We start from the raw sequence: 23,402 nt of genomic DNA, 5'->3' as shown, positions 1-23,402 counted from the left end.
GCAGTATAGCATCTACCAGAGTAGCATTTTGCAAAACTGTATATTTGTAAATATAAATATAGACACAGCAAATAAATATAAATCTTTGACAGTGATAAATGTACAAAAGCTCTCGAAGTACAACGAATAAATATAAAGTCCCTGAGCAGTGTAGAAATGTAGAAATGTGCACAAGTATTGCATGTATAAATTAACAATATAAGATAACTGTTCAAAAGTATAATAAATATAATAATAATTATAATAATGACAAGAATTAAGTGTGGGTTTAAAACACCCCATTTCCCATTTAGTTCCCATTTGCTGTTATAATAAGTTCCACACACCTGGAAAGATGTTCCACTAGATTTTGCAGTGTGCTTGTAGAGATTTTGTGGCGCACTAGTATTTAAGTCTCAGTTTGCACTCCACTCATTGTCTCGATCACCGCTAGTTAGAGTCCATGCTTGTTGATTTAGCTTAAACCACTTTATAGTCTTTAGAGTATCTGCAAGTTTCATCTGCGTATCCCCGTTTTTCCGCTGTATGTTTAAGACTATCGGAGCGGCATAACGGTTCGCCAACTACGCCTTCCCTGTTATTCCCTTTACGGTGTCATTAAAACTATTCATCACGCTATATTGAAGCGGTGACCTTTTTGCCTGGAACATATTCGGCCGTTTTGAAAATACTGAAGTCAAACGCAGTAGGTTAGAACTGCCATGAAAGTCAAACAGTCGTGCTGCAACTGTCAAAAAAAATGGCCTTTATAGAAAATGGAGAGAGGAGGTAAAAATAGAACAGGAAGGAACAGTGCTTTCTTGATAAAATACCGTTTTTCACCTAAACTTTTCTTAAAGCGTTACTCGAATACTCGTTACTCCCTTTAAGTGCTTTAAAGAAATATTTCAGAGTTTTCAACATTTTCTTGTACTCAAAAAAACAAAAAAAAGAACAGAAAACCCACTGGCTTGAAAAGAACTCATAATAGAGGTCTAAAAGCAATTTTTGTCCTCTTTTAGGGTATATGGCAGACACCCTTATCCAGAAGTAACTAACAATTAACACATATATACATCCAGTGGTGCTGCAAGGATTTCTGTCCCCCTGGCTAATTTGCTCCCTGGGCCCCAAGGCCCCATTCCCAAATAATCTAATCTCTACGTAGCAACAATCAATAAGCATAACAATTACTGTATATTCAGTAAGAGACTATAAGCAACTACATTTGAACAGTTTATTAAATGAAATAATGCATACTGTATGCAGTTCCATACAGAAAGCTGATCCAAGGTTTTTCAATCCTTCGCTAGTTTTTTGCCACCTGGTGATTTTCATCATTTCTGAAGCTCGATGCTGTAGAATAAGTATCGCTCTTCCAGCGGATAAATATAGGAGTAAATGATAGAATTTCTATTTAATGTTCATTAAAACAGCTTCATATGGGCGAGCTTTAGAATCATAATACAAAACAGGGAACATAAATCACCTTTAAAAAAATCTAATAAAAATAAAGGGGATTAGCTCTTTTCCCTGTCTTGCTCTCTTTTTCATTTTCAAGTATTTCTTTCCTCTGCGCCATTTTTGCATTTTTATACCTGATGCCTTACAAACGTCAGAATGTCTGAGCCGGTCTAAGAAACGTCTTAAGGGTAAAACACACGCACCTGGCATGAAGGAGCTTAGGAGCTACCTAACAGACTATTATGCAAAGCAGCAATTTCAATAACAAAAATAATACAGGATAGTATTGGGTTCTGCTGGCCCTGCTGTATGACAGGACCCTTAGGATCAGCCTAATCCCCTCATTACGGCACACCTGTATACAACTGAGCAGTTAAAAGTTCAAAAGATGTTTTTCAGAGCAAAATCGAAAGCTAAATGACTGAAAATGACTGATCGAGAATGAGTGAAGGTCGTTCAAAACAATAAAAAAAAAAAGTAATTTCCGTTTATTCGGCACATTTCATGAGCAAATGAGGAACTCGTGAGTTCAATCTGAGCAATGACGAGAAACATGATAACACTAAATCATTTAGTCTGGAAACCAGCCTGTCTTTCTTGGGTCAATTCCTGACACCGCTACAACCATCTGTGGCTGCGAGCCAAGGAAGCAAAATAATCCAGGCTGACTGTTTGAGATGAATAGCCTACACTCTCTCTCTTTCTCTTTCTCTCTCTCTGTCACATCAAACTCTGGCACACTGTCACTGGTCATCAATTAGGGGGCATCCGAGAGGTCGTGTAGGTATAAGAGGGCAGATAGTAGTTAATTAAGTAAGTATGTAAGGCACTTTATAGTCATTGTGTGCAATACAATAAAATTTAGTTTGGCAACTTTGACATAATATGTGACATAAGACGTAAGAGGAACTACTTTTCAACTACATTTCACGAAATCAGTCGGTCCTTTTTGTTTATGAGTGGATAAAAATGTAACTGGCCACCACGCCGCAAGCAACCAATCAGAGTAGAGCGCTCGCTTTGTTTTAAACTTGTATTAATTGGCGCATGGTGGTATTTACTTATAACGTAACTACAGTTCAGCGTCACTTCAAAAGCAAGCAGAACATTTTGAGAGGAATAAATGATGGAAAGATTTCCTGTCTCGAACTCGAACTCGAATAAAAATTCTATTATTAGATTGTGTGCTAAGAGTAACATAAGAGTCTTTTCACAAAAAACTGAGTTGATTAAGCAAAAATGATAATAGGAACATTATAGCCATAATTAATCATTTTGAATTTGGATACTTAAGTACATTCGAAAGAAAAATACCTTTGTACTAATACTTGAGTTTAAATGGAGTGTTTTTGTTTTTCTGGAGAAATATTTAACTGAGTGTATCTTTATTTTTACTCAACTACATGCTTTGTGTACTTCATCCACCACTGTATATTGCACATAGAACAAGATGATCTTTTGTTGTTAGCAGCTGTAAAGAGTGGGGGAATTAATTGGGGGATGATAGCTAGAGCTTTGGGAAAGAAATGTAGCACTCAGCTAGCATATAGAGTGTCCAGATTCGGGAGCGCTAGCATACCGCACTGTGATACCCTATGAGTAGAAATGTAAATTTTCTTTTTGCTGTGTCATGTAGCCTGTGAGCATCAGTTTTAGTATAAGTAGTGGGTCAACTTTGCATTCCAAGCTGTCTGGCTTTACATACTTAAAACTGACCATCATAATCACCTATGCACTATTGATCGATTTTGTGAAAAAGAACTTTCTAGAGCATTTACCTGTTTGGAGAGCAACTCCTTGCACAGCTGGTAGAGTGTGATGAACTTCCTGGCCAGGAGTCTGGCCTCGATGAAGCCTTCTGCTACCAACATGATCTCACAGATGAGCTCAAAATCCGGGACTACCATGGCACAGGGCCTGCAAAAGAGCCATGAATTGCTTATACAAAAAAAGAAAGAGCTGCTTTAATAGACAACAAAATCTGTGTTGGGATTACACTCATTGGCAAATGGCAAAATATGATATATGTTACCGGGTTTAAAACAAATTAGCGGTCAAAAAAAGAGCAAAAATGAAAGGAATGCGTGCCTGAGAGCTCCTCAACTATTATTCTGCAGTGAACGGCGTGGGAGAAAAAGCTGGAAAACTGGGCAATTCACTTATACTATAGTCTTTTTGTATGCAAAGTAGGGATCTCCATATCTGAGGCTGATGCGATTCACATCTCGATGCATAAAGATACATATTCAATTCAATGTGATTCATTGCGATATGATGCAATGGAAAAAATACAATTCTATGAAATTCAATATGGTACAGATCTTTGCTTCAGACAGTAAATCATAAATTTACTTAAGTGTCTTCTTACTTCTAAAGCATAGTCCTTTCACAAAGCCTTTGTAGTGGAAAAAAAAGAAAAAATATTAAATAAAACCAGACTTTTCTTCTTTTTCTGTTGTGTCCAGGAAGATGCAGCTCTACCTCTACCGTGTTAATCTGTATTCTATGAGACTCTCAGGACACGCCTCGGTCTCCATAGGGTCGTGATACATCCGTGCCAGGGCGGAGCCAGACGGAACGGGCGGTACAAAACACCTGCAGCTGACGAGACTAAATCGGGGGTCCGCTAAACTTTTGAATGTCTCTTTCTTCCAGTGCGGAACCAGTGGGATTTGTTACAGCGTCATATTCACGTAGCAGCAGTGGTGCTGAGAGAAATCAATCTACACATCAAATATATCAATCATGACTAATAATTATATATAAATAAATCGTTTTTTTTACCGATGCAAATACGTAAAAAAAACGATGCACCGTGATACAAACGCCAACTTGCATCCGATACAAAGCGATTTAAAGCGAAGCATCACATTGTTAACATGGATGCAAAATGCAAAGTCACGATTAATAATCAGTAATTTATTGTAAAAAATTTAACAAATTTGATATAATCTGGGATTTGAGTGATTATTCGTTTATCTCCCACCCCTGATGCAGCCTGTTCTCATAAAAGGAACCGGGATTGATAGAGAAGGGTGAGATCTATACAATTTACGCAATTCCTGCTCATTTTCCTGACCGATGATTTGTTGACCGTTAAAACCTTCACATTTTGCCGGTGTGTGTTTTTTTGTATACAGCAAATTAGACAGTGAGAACATGCATTCATAAATTAAGTAAGGAATAAAACCCCTAACTTTTTCTAACAACATTTCCATTTCCATTGATGGCATGTAGCAGATTATCCAGAGCCACTTATATTTATCTCATTCATACAACTGTGCAGATATGGGGTTAAGGGCCTTGCTCAGGGGCCCAGGAGTGGCAGCTTGGTGTGTTTGGGATTTAAACTCACAACCTTCAGACCCAAACTCCAATGCCTTAACCACTAAGCTACCACCTCCCCAAGCGTGTTCTGAAGGGCTACACATCATTCCTCTTATAAAACAGCATTTTGTCAGAACGATCCTTTATATCCCGTACTTACCGAAAGAGAGCTTTCAGATTCTCGGGTAGCTCGGTCCTGCCGGCGTAGCCTGGATTCATCGTGATAAAGATGCCCACGGAAGGTACTAGGGTCACATCCTCACCCATGAAGTTAAACCGTTTCTTTTTGTCCCGAATGGCATCCTGGATACTTTTCACCTAGTAATACCAAAGACATCTCTATTGTATTGTACGTCGCTGATAGAAATGTCAATGACAAATGTATTGGGACACCTGACTTTTCCAGCCAGATGTGGATCTTCCCAAAACTGTTACCATAACCCTGGAACCACACAAATGCATCTGGTAGCATGATATTTGTTCATCTTGAACTAGGAGACCAAAACCTGTTCCAGCATCAGGCTGCCTCTGTGCACAAAAGAAGCTCCATAAAGATTTTCTTTACTCCATAAAGATTTTCTTTACATGGGTTGAAAGTGTTTGCAAGATCTTGAGTGGCCTGGTTTGACTTCAACCAAGTTAAACACCTCTAAGATTAATTGGAATGCTAACTGCCCCCCCAGCCCTCCTACTTTCTATCCCACTAATACCCTTGTGGCTAAATGAGCACAAATCCTCACAATCACAATCCACACTCTGGTCAAACATCTTCCCAGAACAGTGAAGATTCCTATAAGAGCAAATGGGGACTAAATGTGAATTGGGATTATCAAATTGCACACACAAATCTTATCATCAGGTGTTCACAAACGTTTGACCACAGATTGCGCATGTATTAAGACCATTTGCTAAATGATTTAGTGAAGAAGTGAAGGTTAAAAAAAAAGCACAAAGCGTAGAATGTTTAGCATCCAGGAAAGCGCTTTGCTTTGAGTGTAAATCAGGCGTTGTGCCAAACATGCTAAAGAGGACATCGCATACCCAAACGCTCTACACCTCCATCGTATATCTCTATACGCGAGAGCGCAGCGGTACGTCAGATAAATATGCGATGCGGAGACGCCATCGGTTGCACGCCGCATCAGGAAATCATATCGCATAATGTATTCCGCCTGTTCGGCTGCACAGCGAGCAGTTTTGGTGTTTTGCTCAATGCAAATTGTTCCGACTAAATGCCCTCAATGACACTCGCTCTGCGTTCACAGGCAGATAAACGGTAGCATTAAAGCATTATAATGCCAGTGTCACGTAGCTTATTCATAGAACCAGTGTCCTCGAGTGAACCCCAGTCTCTACTGCGGTGATATTTTAAAACAGAGCGACGTGTCAAATCAAAGACACTTTCGATTTCCGACGGAAATTGAATTAACTTGAGAAATCATGCCTTGTTCTGGGTAAAAAAAAATGCAGACGTAATCAGTTCAATGGCTCCATCTTTTCGACTGGTAGCATTTAAGAGAGAAACATAAAGTGTTCCCTATTAAGGAGCCCATTTACTACCCTAGCGCCATGCCTCCCATAGTGAAAAGCCGAGTTGGGCTAATTTATCTCAATACTGATATGTCTGCTGGCCTGCTTGTGTTTGTTTTTGCCTAAGCAACAGTTCTCGCAGACAAAACATAAAAACCGTGTGTTCCCTCATCCTGTCTGGGCTTAAACAGAATGGATTATCAAACAGTCCTCCTCCAACGAGCAGCCAGTTCGAACAGGAAGATGAGCCGCTGCCCGAGCTACTCCGACGTTTCCGAACGAAGCTTATACTTTCTATGCACGCCACCAAATAAAAAAAAAAACGAAATAAAAAAAAATGTTTCATTATTCATCACAGTGCCAAGAACCCATTCATTTCCCTGACATTTCCAGGATTCAGACAGCAGCAGTGATGCTTAAGAGAGCCCACCTTCACCTTCATTCTAAGCCATCACTGACTCAGCAGCTCATAAAATGTACCCTAGCATAGCGCAGTTCTCTGGAAGAAAAAAACCCCCACCGTAGACCATATGGTCATTCAACGATCCATCATCACAGGTAGATTATGTCTGCAGGCAGGTATTAGTAAATGTGTAATTAAAGATTTGCCTTGTCGTGTTTCGTGTTTTTTTTCTTTTCTCAAAACTGTGCCACATAAAAGCCTGACAGGCACACTCTAAAAGCGAATGTAAAGCAAAATGGATTTTGTAGCTGCTAATTAAAAGATACTAAAAGGAATTTAACCCACTGGTACTTTCTGGTCAATTTTTGAGCACCGTGGCTGTGAGGCATGGAAACGGATTACAGACCTGGCCTATTGGAAACGTTCCCATGGGTCTCGGCCACTAGAGGCCCTCGACGAGCATAGATTTACTTGGAATGATCAGGCTGATAGGTCATTATGCCAAACCAGAAAACAAGCAAGAGTTCATATGACACAAAGCTAATTACTGTAAAGTCACAGAAGCTGAAATGACTTTGGAAAGCTTATTGGTGTGATGACGGACTAAATAAGCTTCCTCTACTAGTCACTGATTCCGCAGATTCCAGTGAACGACGCTGGATTTGGACCAATTGATAGATGATATTGTGCTTAAAAAGAACAAAGAAACCAGTTACCTAAAAACGTCCAACTTCTGAGTAGTACCGTGGCTATGAAGGGATTAAGTATTATAGGCTGGAGCGAAATTGACATCATCTCAAATCATCTCGACATAACGCTATACCGCCACAATATCTTGTGAAACGTACTTAAATTTGACTTGTTTTGCATATCGTTCGCTTGCGTTCATACGAATTTGTCATACGAAAATACAACCCCAGTTTCCAGAATGTTGGAAACTGGGGTCCAAAATTAAAAAAATAAATAAAAACTTAATGCAATGATTTGCAAATTCCACAAATCCATATTCTATTCACAAAAAAATTTAAAAATAAAAACATTTCGGATGTTTAAAATGAGAATATATATATATATATTGCATTTTAAGGAAAAAATAGGGTCATTTTGAAATTGAAGTTTACGGACTCACACGGACACGGACACGGACTCTTCTACCATGAAGTCATGCTATCGTAATAGATGCAGTACGCAGTTAGCATTGTCTTGCTCAAATATTTAAGGATTTCTCTCAAAAAGATGTTGTCTGAATAAAAGCATTTGTTGCTCTAGAACCTGTAGATACCATTCAGCATTGAAGGAGCCTTTCCAAATGTGCAAGCTGCCCATTCCACAGGCACTAATGCACTCCCATACCATGCGGCTAAGAACTGGTAAACCAAATGATCCCGCTCTTCTTTATTCCAGAAGACGTGGTGTCCATGGTTTCCAAAATGAAATAATAATTATGATTTGTCTGACCACAGAACAATTTTGTCTCAATACATTTTAAATGAGCTTTGTCCCAGAGAAAATAGAGGCATTCTGGATCATGTTCACGCATACCTTCTTCTTTGCATGAAAGAGATTTAGCATTTTTGAGACACCTGGCAACCTTTCAATTGTAAACTACCTCAGAACATTTTCTCGGTTTAAAAAACTGATATGTTTTCGATGCTCTACTGTGAATAAAATATGGGTTTGTGAGATTGCATTCTGTTTTCATTGGAACATTTTTCCAACTTTTTGGAAATTCCGGTTGCACTTAAAGAAAAAAAAAAAGCAGCCTGTTTTCCCTCAGGAGATTGTTTTGAAATGATTTCCCATTTGTTTTGAATTCTTCAATATTAACCGATACTAGAAACCCCAGCCCCTCCCCCTATCTTCTATGGCCTTGCAGAGGAACCCTTGCTTTTTATCAATGTAAGAAAGTATACAAGTTTTACAGCTAACACCGATTCACTGTATTTGTTTGAGATGTGACTGAAAAAAAGTTGTTTGACAATGATAAAAAATAAATGAATAAAATTGACCTAATTCTGTAATCATTTGAAATGTTAATGGCGATTATTAATTGATGATAGTGATTAAATATGCCAGTCAGAGCACAGGTGCATCAAACACTTTGAGTAGCAGATCGATGGAGAAAAATATCAGCCATGTGGGCATGAGACTAGTGCAGTGTGAAACGATTATACTGAAACTGCAGAAATAATAATAATAATAATAATAATAATATGAATATTAATAATATTAATTAATATCAAATGTATTCATTAGAATTTTTATTTACAAATTATATTATATAAAAATAATAATGAATATAATTATTATTAATAATAATTATAATTGCCATCCCCTGCTCAAACCTAAAATGCTGCAAATGCTCTCTTTTGACTACACAATTACTTCGTGTATCGCAAAAATCTTCCAGCATTGAGCTCACAAGCATGGAAAAAGTCAAACAGCGCACACAAGCGCACCTCCTTAACCAAGCCGGGGTTACCAGTGAAACTAACGTATAGTGAAAACCCACCTGCACCGCGACGACGGAGAGAACTTCCACTGAGATCCTGTTAAATTCATCGAAGCAGCCCCAGGCACCTGTCTGCGCCAGGCCTTTGTAGATGTTGCCGCAGGACTATAGGATGAGAAAGGCAAGATAGAAAAGGAGACAGCATGAGAAAGTTACATGCTGGGTAGTGTCTCAGCCGAATCGCTTCGGAGCAGATGATGGGGAATAGATACGGCTCAATGCGAATTATAGCTACGTTCTGCTGTTGACTTTTTTCTTTCGTCCAAGTCATGAGGATGTTGAATAATTCACACTCCATCCAGAACCTATAAGTGTCAGGGTCCTATGGTTTGCTAATAACCCTGCCATTCATTCATATGAGGAGCAGAACAGGCATGTTTATTATGTGCAGGGGACACGATAATTGAATATCAAGAAAGGATGAAATATATATATATATATATATATATATATATATATATATATATAAACATGGAAACATACACAACAATGACGGGGGTATAAAAAAAAAAAAATAAGAAACCAGAGTCAGCACAGTGTCACTCCTTACCGGAAATAACATAACATTTGTTTTACGCATGCATGAAAATGCTAAAGAATCAATAGCGCTAGCGTTAGCTGCTAACCAGGAAGTGGCTATTGACTGATCGGGTTATTGATTCTTTAGCATTTTCTGTCCAGCTTCAAAAATTTCTCTTAAAAGGAGAAAATCCTGACAATTCCACATGTCGAGGGAGTGAATGAATGAAGGATGGAAGGAATGAAGACATTTGTTAAAGTATGCTGAAAAAAGCAAAACTGTTAAGTAGAACAAACCTTCAGAAACCTCAATATAAAATGTGAAACACACATACAGACACATTTGTATTACCCAAATGGTGTCTAACAAATAAACTATTTAATTAGATTTATTTAATTTTATTTAATCAATTTAATTGATTAATCAATTAAATTGCACTAATTTGATTTAATTATTAAATATTATTTTATATATTATTAAACCAAGCAGGCATTTTATTTAAAATTGTTTAAAAAATGTCAACTGTTCAAATGTTACAAGCAATTTTGTTTTTCAATTGATTTGAATTTTATGTTTTGCATTTTTTCCCCCTTAACCGTAAAGAAATTGAACCGAACATAAATTTTGTTTACTGTTACCGTTACTATCTATCTATCTATCTATCTATCTATCTATCTATCTATCTATCTATCTATCTATCTATCTATCTATCTATCTATCTATCTATCTATCTACAGCGGGGAAAATACGTATTTGACACATTTAAGGGGATTTCTAAGTGGGCTATTGACACAAAATCTCCACCAGATGTAGATGTGTCAAGCAGTAGATCAAGCCGAATATTGAATTCATACAAAGAAATCTGAACATTTAAGTATACAAGTTGAGTCATAATAAATAAAGTGAAAAAAATTAAAATTATAAAAATGCTGATGTCAAATACTTATTTTCCCCGCTGTATCTATCTATCTATATCTATCTATATATCGGAATAAAAGTTAACGATGTGATCCATCGTTTTTTTTAAAAAGTGTAAGCTCGGACCAGTATCACCCTGCAGTGTACAACCAGGGCCAGTAATGATACAGCAGCTTCGGCAGGTACAAGCCGGATAAAGAGATTAGTGCTGTGTCTCTAGTGACTGTCATATTATATTGCTTTTTGCGCCCGACTCGTGAATAAATCGGCAAGCAGCGGACGAGGCCGGAATGCTGAGGAGATTGGTGTCATGGCTTAGGAGGTAAATAAGCCTAGGCATCAGAGCCTCACTAATCTGCTGGCCCCCGTGTTGGCCGAGGACAGCTTTGCTTCGCTTTAATGCGCAGCTCGGGAGATGATGGACAAGTGGCAATGGAGAAAGACAGAACGAGAAAGAAGGACATGTGCTGTCCGTGAAACGCATGGACATCAGCAAAGCTGTAGTGACCTTAATTTGAGTCGGACTGGAGGTGAATGCAAATGCAGAAAAACAATTTTGCAGAAAGAAAAAGAAGATGAATGATTCAATATGATGAATTATACGGACACAAGTTTGTGGACACCTGACCATAATATTGGTATGTGGTTTTTTTTTTTAGCATCCCTTTCTAAAATTTGTCTCAGTTTCCTATTATAATCCTGTTAGATCACAATGATTTGTGATCATTCGGCCACGAGGGTGTTAGAAAAGTAATGTGTTGATGTAGAATGAAGAAGTCAAATTCAAAGCTCTACAGCAGGAGATCTTTCATTCTAACCCATGTAAAGCATATCTTTATGGAGCTGGCTTTGTGCACTGAGGCATTATCATGCTGATTGGGTCTCCTAATTCAAGTGAATAGGAAAATCTCAATTTCATCCTGTGCCTCCAAATTTGCAGTAGCACTTGGGGGGGGGGGACCACATATAATCAGGTGTCCCTGTATTTTTGTCCTTATAGTATGTATAAAATTGACAAATAACTATCATTTACCTTGTAGTCCATCTGCTCCGAGCAGTTAAAGACGTACACCATGATACCGAGCGCTCGGCCCAGGTCCTTGGTGGTCTCGGTTTTCCCTGTTCCTGCCGGACCAGCAGGGGCTCCGCTCATGGTCAGGTGAAGGGACTGGGTCAGTGTGATGTAGCATCTGTAATGGACACACACACACACACACACACACACATACATTGTAGCACAGTAAAAACATTTTGTTCGCGTTTTTCAGTGATGTAGGAAACTCGGGTCAGAGCACAGGGTCAGCAAGGATATAGCACTCCTGAAGCACATAGAGTTGAGGGCATTGCCCAAGGTCCAAAGTGCCCAAAAGTGGCAACTTGGCAATACTAGGGCTTGAACCCCCGACCAGTAACCACTGAGCCGCCACTACCCCAATATTCACTCATGCATGAAAAAAAAAAAATGGAAAGAAAGTAGGAAATCAGATATTCAGAAATTTTGGGGGGAAACATTTCCCCATATCCTCGAGTGTTCACAGAGCACATCAAAGTAAACGCCTGTAAAACTCGGCCCATTAGTTTCCCAGGAAACGTTTTTTTCCCCCCTAATGACGGCTTATGATTATAGGAAGCAATCACCTGTCTTACACCTTTAGATACCTGATGCATAATGGAGCCATCTGCAGCGCTAGCATTCCTCAGCACATTCATCTCAACATGGATGAAAGCCAGAATTCTGACACGGTCAACAGAGTCTTCCAGGAGCTATGAAACCCCCACCACCATATGCTTGGTAAGACGCGGCGCCATTGATTTCTCCATCAAAGACGCGTGCTTTCACTTTGTTGTTGTTTCAAAGACTTCCCGAACCCATTTGGGGCGTTTCGAGCATAAACAGCTTGCTGAAGAGCTTCGACAACTCGCTATCTGCTTTTAACAGGAAAGTGTTTAATGGGACACTTTCTTTCTTTATTGGGCTCTGAAGCTTGCGCAACAACCGTGATGAGCTGTGCGCAAGTGTTGTGTGTGCGAGTGTGTGTGTATGTCTCGGGAAGACGAAAATCACCAAGCCTGAAAAGGAAGATTCGAGTGCTGTCTTCCTGTCCAACATGTGCTGCTCTCTATTTTGCTCTAAAATGTATGAATTTGCAAAAATGTTATGATTTGAGCTCCTTGGTGAACACTAATGCCTGAGTCTCACCCTCACTCGGGTTGATAATCTCACCTGGATACCGATGCTTTGTACAAAATTCGAAAAACACCATCCTAGAATTCCTAGTCACGATATTTAGGCAAATTCACAAAGTATGGGGTCGTGGGATCTCAGTGGTAAAGGCTTTGGGCTACTGCACGAAAGGTTGAGGGGTTCAAGCCCTGGTATCGCCAAGCTGCCACTCTTGGGGCCCTTGAGAAAGGCCCTTATCCCTCTGTGCTTCAGGGGTGCTGTATCATTGCTAGCCCTGCATTTTGAAATAACAATTTCACTGTGGGATCAATAAAGTATTCGAAATTTATGAATAAAATAAAGAAATAAATACGATCATTTTTGACAATCTTAAGCGACATCTACACTAATTCAAATAAAATTTCAATCGTTCACAAAAGTTGCTCATCCACACTGCGCCTGAGCAAAACTGCGCTCACTGCGACGCGGAAAAGGCATTTTCAAATTTATCCTTTGGAGTGCTCTTTAAAAGACTACATTTCCATTGACAGTGTGGAAGGATTTCCGAAACAGAGAGAAAAATATGCGTTTCTGAACAGAAACGTATTAGTGTGGACATGGCCTTTAGTGTGTTTTCCGCTACAGCAGAGGTAGCCAAAAGATTTTATGAATTGTTTTGCTGGGGGTTTTTTATGGATCAATAAAACTTGCATTTATTTTAAAATGACTATCAAATATAAAATTGTAAAAACAAAAATGTTTTTTGTATAAATATATAAATCCGAGTTTAATAAGACAAACCTCACTCATTGGCAAGACAGTCTAGGGGGCGCTAGATTCAAAACAAAAACAAGAAAAACGGGGGGATGTAGAGTTCTTTTTAAACCCTTTTTCTAACCCTAAGTGACACAATGTGGAAAGACATTTTGGTACGTGTCACAAATGTTAGGTTGAAGGTAGATAAATATAAAGTAGAAACTATATAAAATATATAAATTTATGTGTGAGAAAAAGTGTATATACAATGTGTTTCTATGCTAAATTGAAAGAAAGAAATGTTGCATGTATATGTGTTTCCTACCATGCTAAGCAGTGGTGTACAGTAAATGTCATTCTTTACTGTACTTAAGTTGCTTTTTTATGTATTTCCATTTGGGGAGATTTTTACTCAACTACATTTTGCGAAATCAGTTATTTTTTTTATTCATGAGTGGATAAAAAAAAAATCTTTTTTTACCGCATGGTGGTATCTACTTACATACAGTTCAGTATCATTTAAAAAGCAAAAAGAACATTTCAAGAGGAATAAATGATGGGAAGAATCTCCTGACTGTAACTCGCCACAACACCCGTGGCCTTATTGTATTTTAAGTAGTTGAGGCTCATGATAATTTAAATAGATATCAGTGTTTGACTCATTAATATCCTTCTATTAATAGATCGATGTGCTAAGAGTCACATTAGAGTCTTTTCACATAAACTGAGTTGAGTCTTGTGACAAAAAAAATTATAATAGGAACATTATAGCTATATAATAACTATATCATAGTACGTTGGATACTTACCGTATTTTCCGGACTATAAGCCAATACTTTTTTCCCACGCTTTGAACCCCGCGGCTTAAACAATGAAGCAGCTAATTTATGGATTTTTCCTGGGTTTTTCCCGGTTTCACAAACTTCAAGCCAAAAAACTAAGCCCCATAACACTAGACCAATGAAATTGCCGAACGGGTTCAGGTTAACCAATGAAATTCTTTATATTAAATCAGATGCGCTCCCACTAAATCGGGCCGCACCACATCATAAATATGGATGAGGTTCTTCTGACGTTTGACCTGCCGCTCACTCGGACTGTCTACAGGAAATGCGAATCATTCGTCACGCTGAAAACAACCGGGCTTGAAAACACGCACTTCACCTGTGTTCTGAGCTGCACGGCATCGGGAGAAAAGCTTCACCGATGGTGATTTTTAAACGCACGACGATGCCAAAAGATAAACTCCCGAAAGAAATTGTTGTGAAAGGAAGGAGGAAGACAGTGAACAATGACTTTCTTGGTAGGCTACTGTTTAGATACAAGCCGTGTTACAGACACTGTCTTTCATTAAAGTCTGTGTAAAGTTCATTAGTTTCAGTGTAGACACCTGCGGCTTATAGACAGGTGCTTATTTATGTTCAAAATAAAAATCTTTGTACAATTCAGTGGATGTGGCTTATATTTTGGTGCGCTTAATTGTCCGGAAATTACGGTAAGAACATTTGAAGGCAAATACTTTAGTACTTTTACTTTTCGGGTTAACAGCGACCGCCACAGGTATCGTTAGCCGACAGGGTACCGGTGGAAATTGGGCTACTGTTGGCCGAAGGAGGAGAAGGAGAGGAGGAAGACGTCTACAGAGACGGCGGGAAAAGGAGCAGTGTAGGAGAGTAGAGGTTCGGGTTGGTACTTTAAATGTTGGTACTATGACGGGTAAAGGGAGAGAGGTAGCTGATATGATGGAGAGGAGAAAGGTAGATATGCTGTGTGTTCAGGAGACCAAGTGGAAAGGGAGTAAGGCCAGGAACATTGGAGGTGGGTTTAAACTGTTTTATCATGGTGTGGATGGAAAGAGAAATGGTGTAGGGGTGATTCTGAAGGAAGAGTACAGTAAGAGTGTAGTGGAGGTGAAGAGAGTTTCTGATAGGGTGATGATCGTGAAGGTGGAGGTTGAAGGGATGATGATAAATGTCATCAGTGCCTATGCTCCACAAGTTGGCTGTGAGATGGAGAAGAAGGAAAGATTCTGGAGTGAATTAGATGAAGTGGTAGATGGTGTACCTAGGAAAGAACGATTGGTGATTGGGGCAGACTTTAATGGGCATGTAGGTGAAGGGAACAGAGGTGATAAGGAGGTGATGGGTAGGTATGGTTTCAAGGAGAGGAATGTGGAAGGGCAGATGGTGGTAGATTGTGCTAAAAGGATGGAAATGGCAGTGGTGAACACGTATTTTAAGAAGAAGGAGGATCATAGGGTGACGTATATGAGTGGAGGAAGGTGCACACAGGTGGATTATGTTCTGTGTAGGAGATGCAACCTGAAGGAGATTGGAGACTGTAAGGTGTTGGCGGGGGACAGTGTAGCTAGACAGCATCGGATGGTGGTCTGTAGGATGGTTTTGGAGGCGAAGAAAAAGAGGAGGAAAGTAAGGATTGAAAGAAGAATAAGATGGTGGAAAATGAAGGAGGAAGAGTGTAGTGTGAGGTTCAGGGAAGAGGTCAGACAGGGGCTTGGTGGTGGTGAAGAGGTGCCGGATGATTGGGCAACTACTGCAGGAGCGATGAGGGAGGCAGCTAGAAAAGTACTTGGTGTGACATCTGGAAATAGAAAGCAAGACAAGGAGACGTGGTGGTGGAATGAGGAAGTGCAGGAGAGCATTAGGGGAAAGAGGTTGGCAAAACAGAAGTGGGATCGACAGAGTGATGAGAAAAGTAGGCAGGAGTACAAGGAGATGCGGCAGCAGGTAAAAAGGGATGTGGCGAAAGCCAAGGAAAAGGCATATGCGGAGCTGTATAAGAGGTTGGACACTAAGGAAGGAGAAAAGGATTTGTACCGATTGGCCAGGCAGAGGGACCGAGCTGGGAAGGATGTACTGCAAGTTAGAGCAATAAAGGATGGAGAGGGAAATGTGTTGACTAATGAGGAGAGTGTGTTGAGAAGATGGAGGGAATATTTTGAGCAGCTGATGAATGAGGAAAATCAGAGAGAGAGAAGGTTGGAGGATGTGGAGTTGGTGAAGCAGGATGTAGATAGGATTAGTAAGGAGGAAGTGAGAGCAGCGATTAAGAGGATGAAGAATGGAAAGTCGGTTGGACCAGATGACATACCAGTAGAAGCGTGGAGATGTTTAGGAGAGATGGCAGTGGAGTTTTTAACCAGATTGTTTAACAGGATTCTGGAAGGGGAGAGGATGCCTGAGGAATGGAGAAGGAGTGTGCTGGTACCGATCTTTAAACATAAGGGAGATGTGCAGACCTGCAGTAACTACAGGGGAATTAAGTTGATCAGTCACACCATGAAGTTATGGGAAAGAGAAGTGGAAGCCAGGCTGAGAGAAGAGGTGACCATCTGTGAGCAACAGTATGGTTTCATGCCGAGGAAGAGCACCACAGATGCCTTATTTGCTTTGAGGATGTTGATGGAGAAGTATAGAGAAGGACAGAAGGAGCTGCATTGTGTATTTGTGGATTTAGAGAAAGCGTACGACAGGGTGCCGAGAGAGGAGTTGTGGTATTGTATGAGGAAGTCAGGTGTGTCAGAGAAGTATGTGAGGGTGGTGCAGGACATGTATGAGGACAGTGTGACGGCAGTGAAGTGTGCAGTAGGTACGACAGACTGGTTCAGGGTGAAGGTTGGACTGCATCAAGGATCGGCCCTGAGCCCTTTCCTGTTTGCAGTGGTGATGGACAGGTTGACGGACGAGGTCAGACAGGAATCTCCCTGGACTATAATGTTTGCAGATGATATTGTGATTTGTGGTGAGAGTAGAGAGCAGGTTGAGAAGAGCCTGGAGAGGTGGAGATATGCGCTTGAGAGAAGGGGAATAAAAGTCAGTAGGAGTAAGACAGAGTACATGTGTGTGAATGAGAGGGAGGGCAGTGGAGTGATGCGGTTGCAGGGAGAAGAGGTGGAGAAGGTGGAGGAATTCAGGTACCTGGGGTCAACAGTGCAAAGTAATGGAGAGTGTGTTAGGGAAGTAAAGAAAAGAGTGCAGGCAGGGTGGAGTGGGTGGAGAAGAGTGACAGGAGTGATTTGTGATAGTAGGGTATCTGCAAGAATGAAAGGGAAAGTTTATAGGACTGTGGTGAGACCTGCGATGTTGTATGGATTAGAGACAGTGGCATTGAGTAAAAGACAGGAGATGGAGCTGGAGGTAGCAGAGCTGAAGATGTTAAGGTTTTCGTTGGGAGTGACGAGGATGGACAAGATTAGAAATGAGTTTATTAGAGGGACAGCACATGTAGGATGTTTTGGTGACATGGTGAGGGAGGCGAGATTGAGATGGTTTGGACATGTGCAGAGAAGGGACACGAATTATATTGGTAGAAAAATGCTGAAGATGGAGCCACCAGGTAGGAGGAAAAGAGGAAGGCCAAGGAGGAGGTTCATGGATGTGGTGAGGGAAGATATGCAGGTAGTTGGTGTGAAAGAGGCAGATGTAGAGGACAGGGTGGTATGGAGACGGATGATCCGCTGTGGCGACCCCTAATGGGAGCAGTTCGAAAGTTCGAAGGAAGCATTTTTACTCGTATATTATAATATAAAATATTTTACCTCGTGCATCTCTACTTCAACTCAAGTACATGGTTTGTGTACTTCGTCATCAGACGGTGTCTTGACATATGCATATTTCTATTAATAATATTATTAAATTCGGACCGTACAACTATGTTATTCAGGAAGTTTGTATCAAAAAAGTAGAACTTCATATTACTCGTTAGTGTAGTGTGAACGATTTGAATGCTAGGCTCTGGTGTGAATCTGGTACCACTCGAATTTACTTTCTATTGTCATCTCAGGGACATTTTCCTTTGCCATTGTCCTGCTTGGCCTGCTCATTCTGGACCTAGATTTATTGCAGGATTTCTGTAAAGCACATTTTTTTGCAATGTCTATACGTAAATGCGCTATACTATTGAAACTGAATTGGATTAGAATTTTTTTTAGGGAGAATGATGGTTGAGGGGATTTGAGTGAGTCGGCTAGTCCAAAAAAATAAATAAAAAAATACGGAAAAACTGTCACTGCGGAAGTTTTGCTGTGGGAGGCTGTGAGGAAATAGTGTAACCGGAAAATGATGTTACATCATGAACTGTAAGAACTTGTAGCGAAGCAATATGCAAATGTCTCCAGTCACCAGTTATTAGACCGGTTAGTGTAGGAATTGTATCGAAGAATGTAAGCTTGGGGAAGTTTCCAAAGTTTTTTTTTATTTTCAGAGGGAAAAAAAGTGTAAGGCACGTTAGATTTGTTTCATCGCTTTGTTTTATGTAACCTCGAAGGTCATGAAGTTGTATTATTTATTCACATGTTCATCCTGATCAGCATATTATGGTGGCTCCAGAAGTTTGAGAATGTGTTGGGAATACTGTATATGGATCCACCCTGGATACGACAGCAGTCCATCCCATGTCAGCGTACACGCACAAATTCTAATTTTTCATTCAAACTATCTACTGGCATGTTTTTGAGATGTGGGAGGAAGCTGGAGGACCTGGAGAAAAAGACAGAAACCCACACAAAACATGCAAAACTCCACACTGACAGCAGCTGTGACACCGCACCAAGTTCTTGGAGTGTCAACCTATTTTTTTTATCTACTTCAATGCAACACAGGTAAACGCCTGGCCGGATTTTCGTTCCTCGCGGTTATAATCGCATCCTTTCCCTATTAGTTTTGCTGAATTATTCATAGTAGCCAACGCATAATGTGCTTTAAGGTCATTTGCTGAATACGGCAGGATTATCAGGGGTTAGTGTTTTTAATTAGGGCGAGCCGGATGACCGATTCTTGCCGTACTTTGTTTCCACTCAAGCGCAAGTCGGATTTCAGGAAAGAACTTCAGACTTGGCAAGTTTACCTCAGGATTCCCATGACGCTACTCAGGAGCCCTCGGTTGGACTCACCTGTCTGTGAGCGGCGTAATGACGAGACGTGGCGTGTTGCCCAGGTACTCGTAGGAGTAGAGAAACTGGGCATCGCAGATGTTAGCGAAGCAATGCCTCTCCTTTTCGTCCCAGCGGTGGCGTAGTTGGGACAGCCACAAGAACGCCTGCGAGTTCTCCACCTGAGAAGAAACGACAGACGAAGACTAAACCGCAGACCTCATCCCAAACTCGCGGGCTTTTGTAGTCATGAGAATAGCGAACAAAATTTTTCGAACTTTTCCACACACGAGAACCAATTTGCGCCCGCCAGACCGTGTTCGGCTAATACTCTGCGCCATGCAAGGACAGTGATTACGGAGGATTAGCGACGAAATAATGTAACACCTGAGCAGTGAAGAGAAATTATTCACAGGCTGAGCCACTCTCTTCACTTTCTTTAGGATTTCTATTTGACTTAGCAGTCATTACTCAAGTAAAAAAAAAAAATAGAAACCAGAAGGGAGCGCAGCATGGCTTACTATTCCAATGACAACATATCAAATGATAATAATAATAATATCATTACACAGCAAAATGATATCCTATGCACATTTCTTAATGAAAATGCAGCCCACGTCCTCCTTTCTTTGACCGACCTGATCTGGTGCTGCCCCTGTAATTTCACTCTCCTTTTGCTGACCGGGACAGAATACTCAAATGATCCCGCAGAGACTACATCCGTCCCGCTGTATATGCTAACGGATGACGTAAAGGTTGACGCGGGTACCTTCTGGGCGATGATCTTTGCCACTACGTCTCTGGCGTGGACGTCTATGGTGCATATGGTCATGACCTTCTGTCTGTCTCCGGGGCTGAGCTGCCCAATCAGCATGGTGATGAGAGTGTTCAGCTGGCTCACTTGTTTCTTGTAATACTCCTTCATAGCGTTCTCGTAGCCCTCCTCGAGCCTCGCGAAGGCCATGCCGACATCAGTGGTCCACCAGATCTGAGTGCAGGTGAGGGCAACCTAACAACCCAAAAAACATGCAAAAATGTTTTAGTTCTGACGAATATGGTTTTGAATAAGTGTGTTGTAAAATCAGCTGGATGCCTCGGTAGCTCCTCATAGTTTTTTTTATTAGGTTAAAAAATGTTTAATCGGCTTGGAAAATGTTTGTATTTACTATTTAAACTAGTATAAGAAACACAAGGGTGAACACAGTCTACATTTACAATATATGGCAAACCCCCTTAATAGAGCAACTTCCAATTAATATAATTTTTTATATACATTTAATCAATAGAGTGTTAAGAGCCTCTTAAGAGCCCAGCATTTGCAGCTTTGTGGTGCTGGGATTTGAACTCATGACCTTCGGATAAGATGTCCAACATCTCAATGATTCAAGATTTGTCACAAACAGAATTAAATACAGAATACAACATGCAGTGAAATGTAAACTTGCATTTATTTAACGTTGTTCATTAGATAAAATGAACTGTAAACATAAAATAATAGAAAATATGAAGACGAAAAAAGAAGAGAAGAGAAAAAATTTGTAAATATATTAGATCATAAAAAAGTGGAAGTTAAAAATAGTGCAAATATACTTAATATACTGTAGATATAGATCATTAAGTGCCACTAAGATGTCTCCCAAAACAAATGTCACACTTTGATTGAGCTGTTGTATGTGTATCGTATGGGCTGCGAATAAACAAATTAAAAAATCAAATGTCGACTTGCAGTTGTTGAGATAAATGCAAAAAAGGAGCGGTCAATTTAAGATCCAGAAAAAAAAAAAAAAATCTCAATGAAGATATGCCTTGCATGGGTTGGAGAAGATGCTCTTCGATGACCTGACCTCAACCCTAATGGACACATTGTGGGATCAATGTGAACCCTTACTGCACCCCAGGCCTCCTCACATCCCCAACATCAGTACCTGATTTTACCAATATCATTCCGGCTAAATGAGCATAAGTCTGCACAAACACACTCCAAAATCTAGTGGACAGACAGACAGACAGACAGACAGACAGACAGACAGACAGACAGACAGGACAGGACAGGACAAGACAGAGTTCATATGTGCTTTTTCAACACTGCAGAAAAAAAAATAGATAGTAGAAAATGTCAAAACTGGGTTTCTACTGTTCAAGTTGTTTCCAGTATATATTTGAACTCCGATATACAGTGCATTTCCTTGTTATATACCAGCACTCCCTCGCTCTGGAGAAAATATCTTTGTGAATGTTAAGGATGGGTTTACGTGTGCTAGTGCCTACCTGAGCGGGATAGTCGAACAGCCACTGTTCTCTCGGTTTCTCCTCGTAGGCCACGACAGCCTCTGTCATCTCATGGCGCACGGTAGAACGCATCGTATCCAGAACTTTATTTAGCCATAATTCGACCTGCAAAAGCAGAACTTATCGTCTTAGCAGTAGCATCATTCCGAGTCGATAATCAATAATTATATTTCCCTTAAAGACAAGTGTTAGATTCCCAGTAAACAGTGAACACTGTGGATGAGATGGGGACACACTGTATTAGATGCCATCCATCAGATTTACCCCTAGTGGGAACTGCATAGTTTATATACTTCTTGTTTTTCTTCTCAAGATGGTAGGAAAGGAAGGAAAATCTGGACAAAACTTACCTGAACATGAACAGACATGTATAGTTGAAAATTCTATTTCTTACAACATTTCTGTGGGACTGTAAAGAGTGTGTGACAGTACTATACTATGACTGGGAGATATATATCTCTCTCTATATATGATATATCTATAGATATATATATATATATATAAACATTACAAAAACAAATATAATAGAAAAAAAATAAATCATTACTATCACTGAGACCTTCCATGAATAAAAATGATGATTTCCACTTGGTAAAAAATACCTGGCCGGTGCAGTCGCAAGGCTCATTGAAAGGAACATACTCATCCTCCTTGCTGTACATGCCCAGCCCCGACTTGCTGGGGTTGCCATCGGCATCGCTTTCGAACTTCATCTTTGCCATGTTGTCAAACAACTTAGACAGATGCCTTTGAACCTGAGGGCGGAGAACAAAAAGCTCAACTGAAAAGCGTGCTGTTTGCTTAGAAATGTTTGCTTCATCATCTATCACATTGTTACAGAGTGTCTGCGAGTCGGCTGAGCATATGAGCGGTGATCAACACTGCCATCTAGAGCGTGATGTCCAGTTCCGCATGCGAACTCCCTCAAGAAGTGAGCTGAAATTCCTGTGGATGAAAAAGGCTTGTATATAAAAGTCTGAAATGTTACTGTACCTGCTGAGGGTTGGTGCCATTGGACAGAATGTCCAGAAGATCAGCAGACGAGATGAAGTAGAACCTCGGGAAAGCCAGCCGCTTGGTATCCAGATATTCAGCCAGCGCCTTTTCACAGAGAGCCAGCCTGCAAGAAGAAGCACCATGCCGACAAAGTGTGTTTGAAGCTTGTACTTTCATAGGCTGCTGCAATACAGCCTGTGGGATGTCGATGATATAAACGGTCACACTACATTCGCTCCTACATTACGTCGCAGCGGTAAACGTGAATAAAAAATAACCAATGAACCTGCTCTGTATGTCCTCGAGTCTGTTGTAAAGCCCGGGTTTATTGGTGGCCTCCACAACGTTGGGCGTTTTATGAGCATCATAAGCCAGCTCTTTGAAATCTGTGTCAATGCCTTCAAAGCGCTTGGAATCCTGCAAGATATTCATGAGAGAAGCGCAGCGGTGAAATAATAAACCGACATTGCTCGCAAACATCTGCGTTCCTGTTTATTAGGATGCCGTGATAATTATCCAGACGCATTCAGCCAAAAGCTGGGTGTGCAATCGACAAACATTTTCATCTCTGATCTGAATCAATGAATGCATTTGCCAGTGGGTAGGACATGACAATTCTCCAGTCAGTAATGACCTCATTAAGCTGGGCCAAGT

General features: G+C 40.3%; 1 protein-coding gene across 1 annotated transcript in view; it reads right to left on the bottom strand.

Annotated features, from left to right (window-relative positions):
- Positions 1–23,402, bottom strand: part of dnah9 (dynein, axonemal, heavy chain 9) — a 145,416-nt gene that overhangs the window by 93,026 nt on the left and 28,988 nt on the right. The window contains exons 21-30 of the mRNA XM_083556808.1: positions 23,035–23,165; positions 22,746–22,872; positions 22,355–22,507; positions 21,732–21,857; positions 20,233–20,472; positions 19,485–19,645; positions 11,687–11,843; positions 9,216–9,320; positions 4,931–5,088; positions 3,222–3,360 (exon numbers count right to left, since the gene is read on the bottom strand). Coding sequence (XP_083412934.1) covers positions 3,222–3,360; positions 4,931–5,088; positions 9,216–9,320; positions 11,687–11,843; positions 19,485–19,645; positions 20,233–20,472; positions 21,732–21,857; positions 22,355–22,507; positions 22,746–22,872; positions 23,035–23,165 — 1,497 coding nt within the window. The remainder of the gene's footprint in view (positions 1–3,221; positions 3,361–4,930; positions 5,089–9,215; positions 9,321–11,686; positions 11,844–19,484; positions 19,646–20,232; positions 20,473–21,731; positions 21,858–22,354; positions 22,508–22,745; positions 22,873–23,034; positions 23,166–23,402) is intronic.

The sequence above is a fragment of the Silurus aristotelis genome (assembly GCF_946808225.1).
Source record: "Silurus aristotelis genome assembly, chromosome: 12".
NCBI lineage: Eukaryota > Metazoa > Chordata > Actinopteri > Siluriformes > Siluridae > Silurus > Silurus aristotelis.
This window is presented reverse-complemented; position numbering and strand designations above follow the sequence as displayed.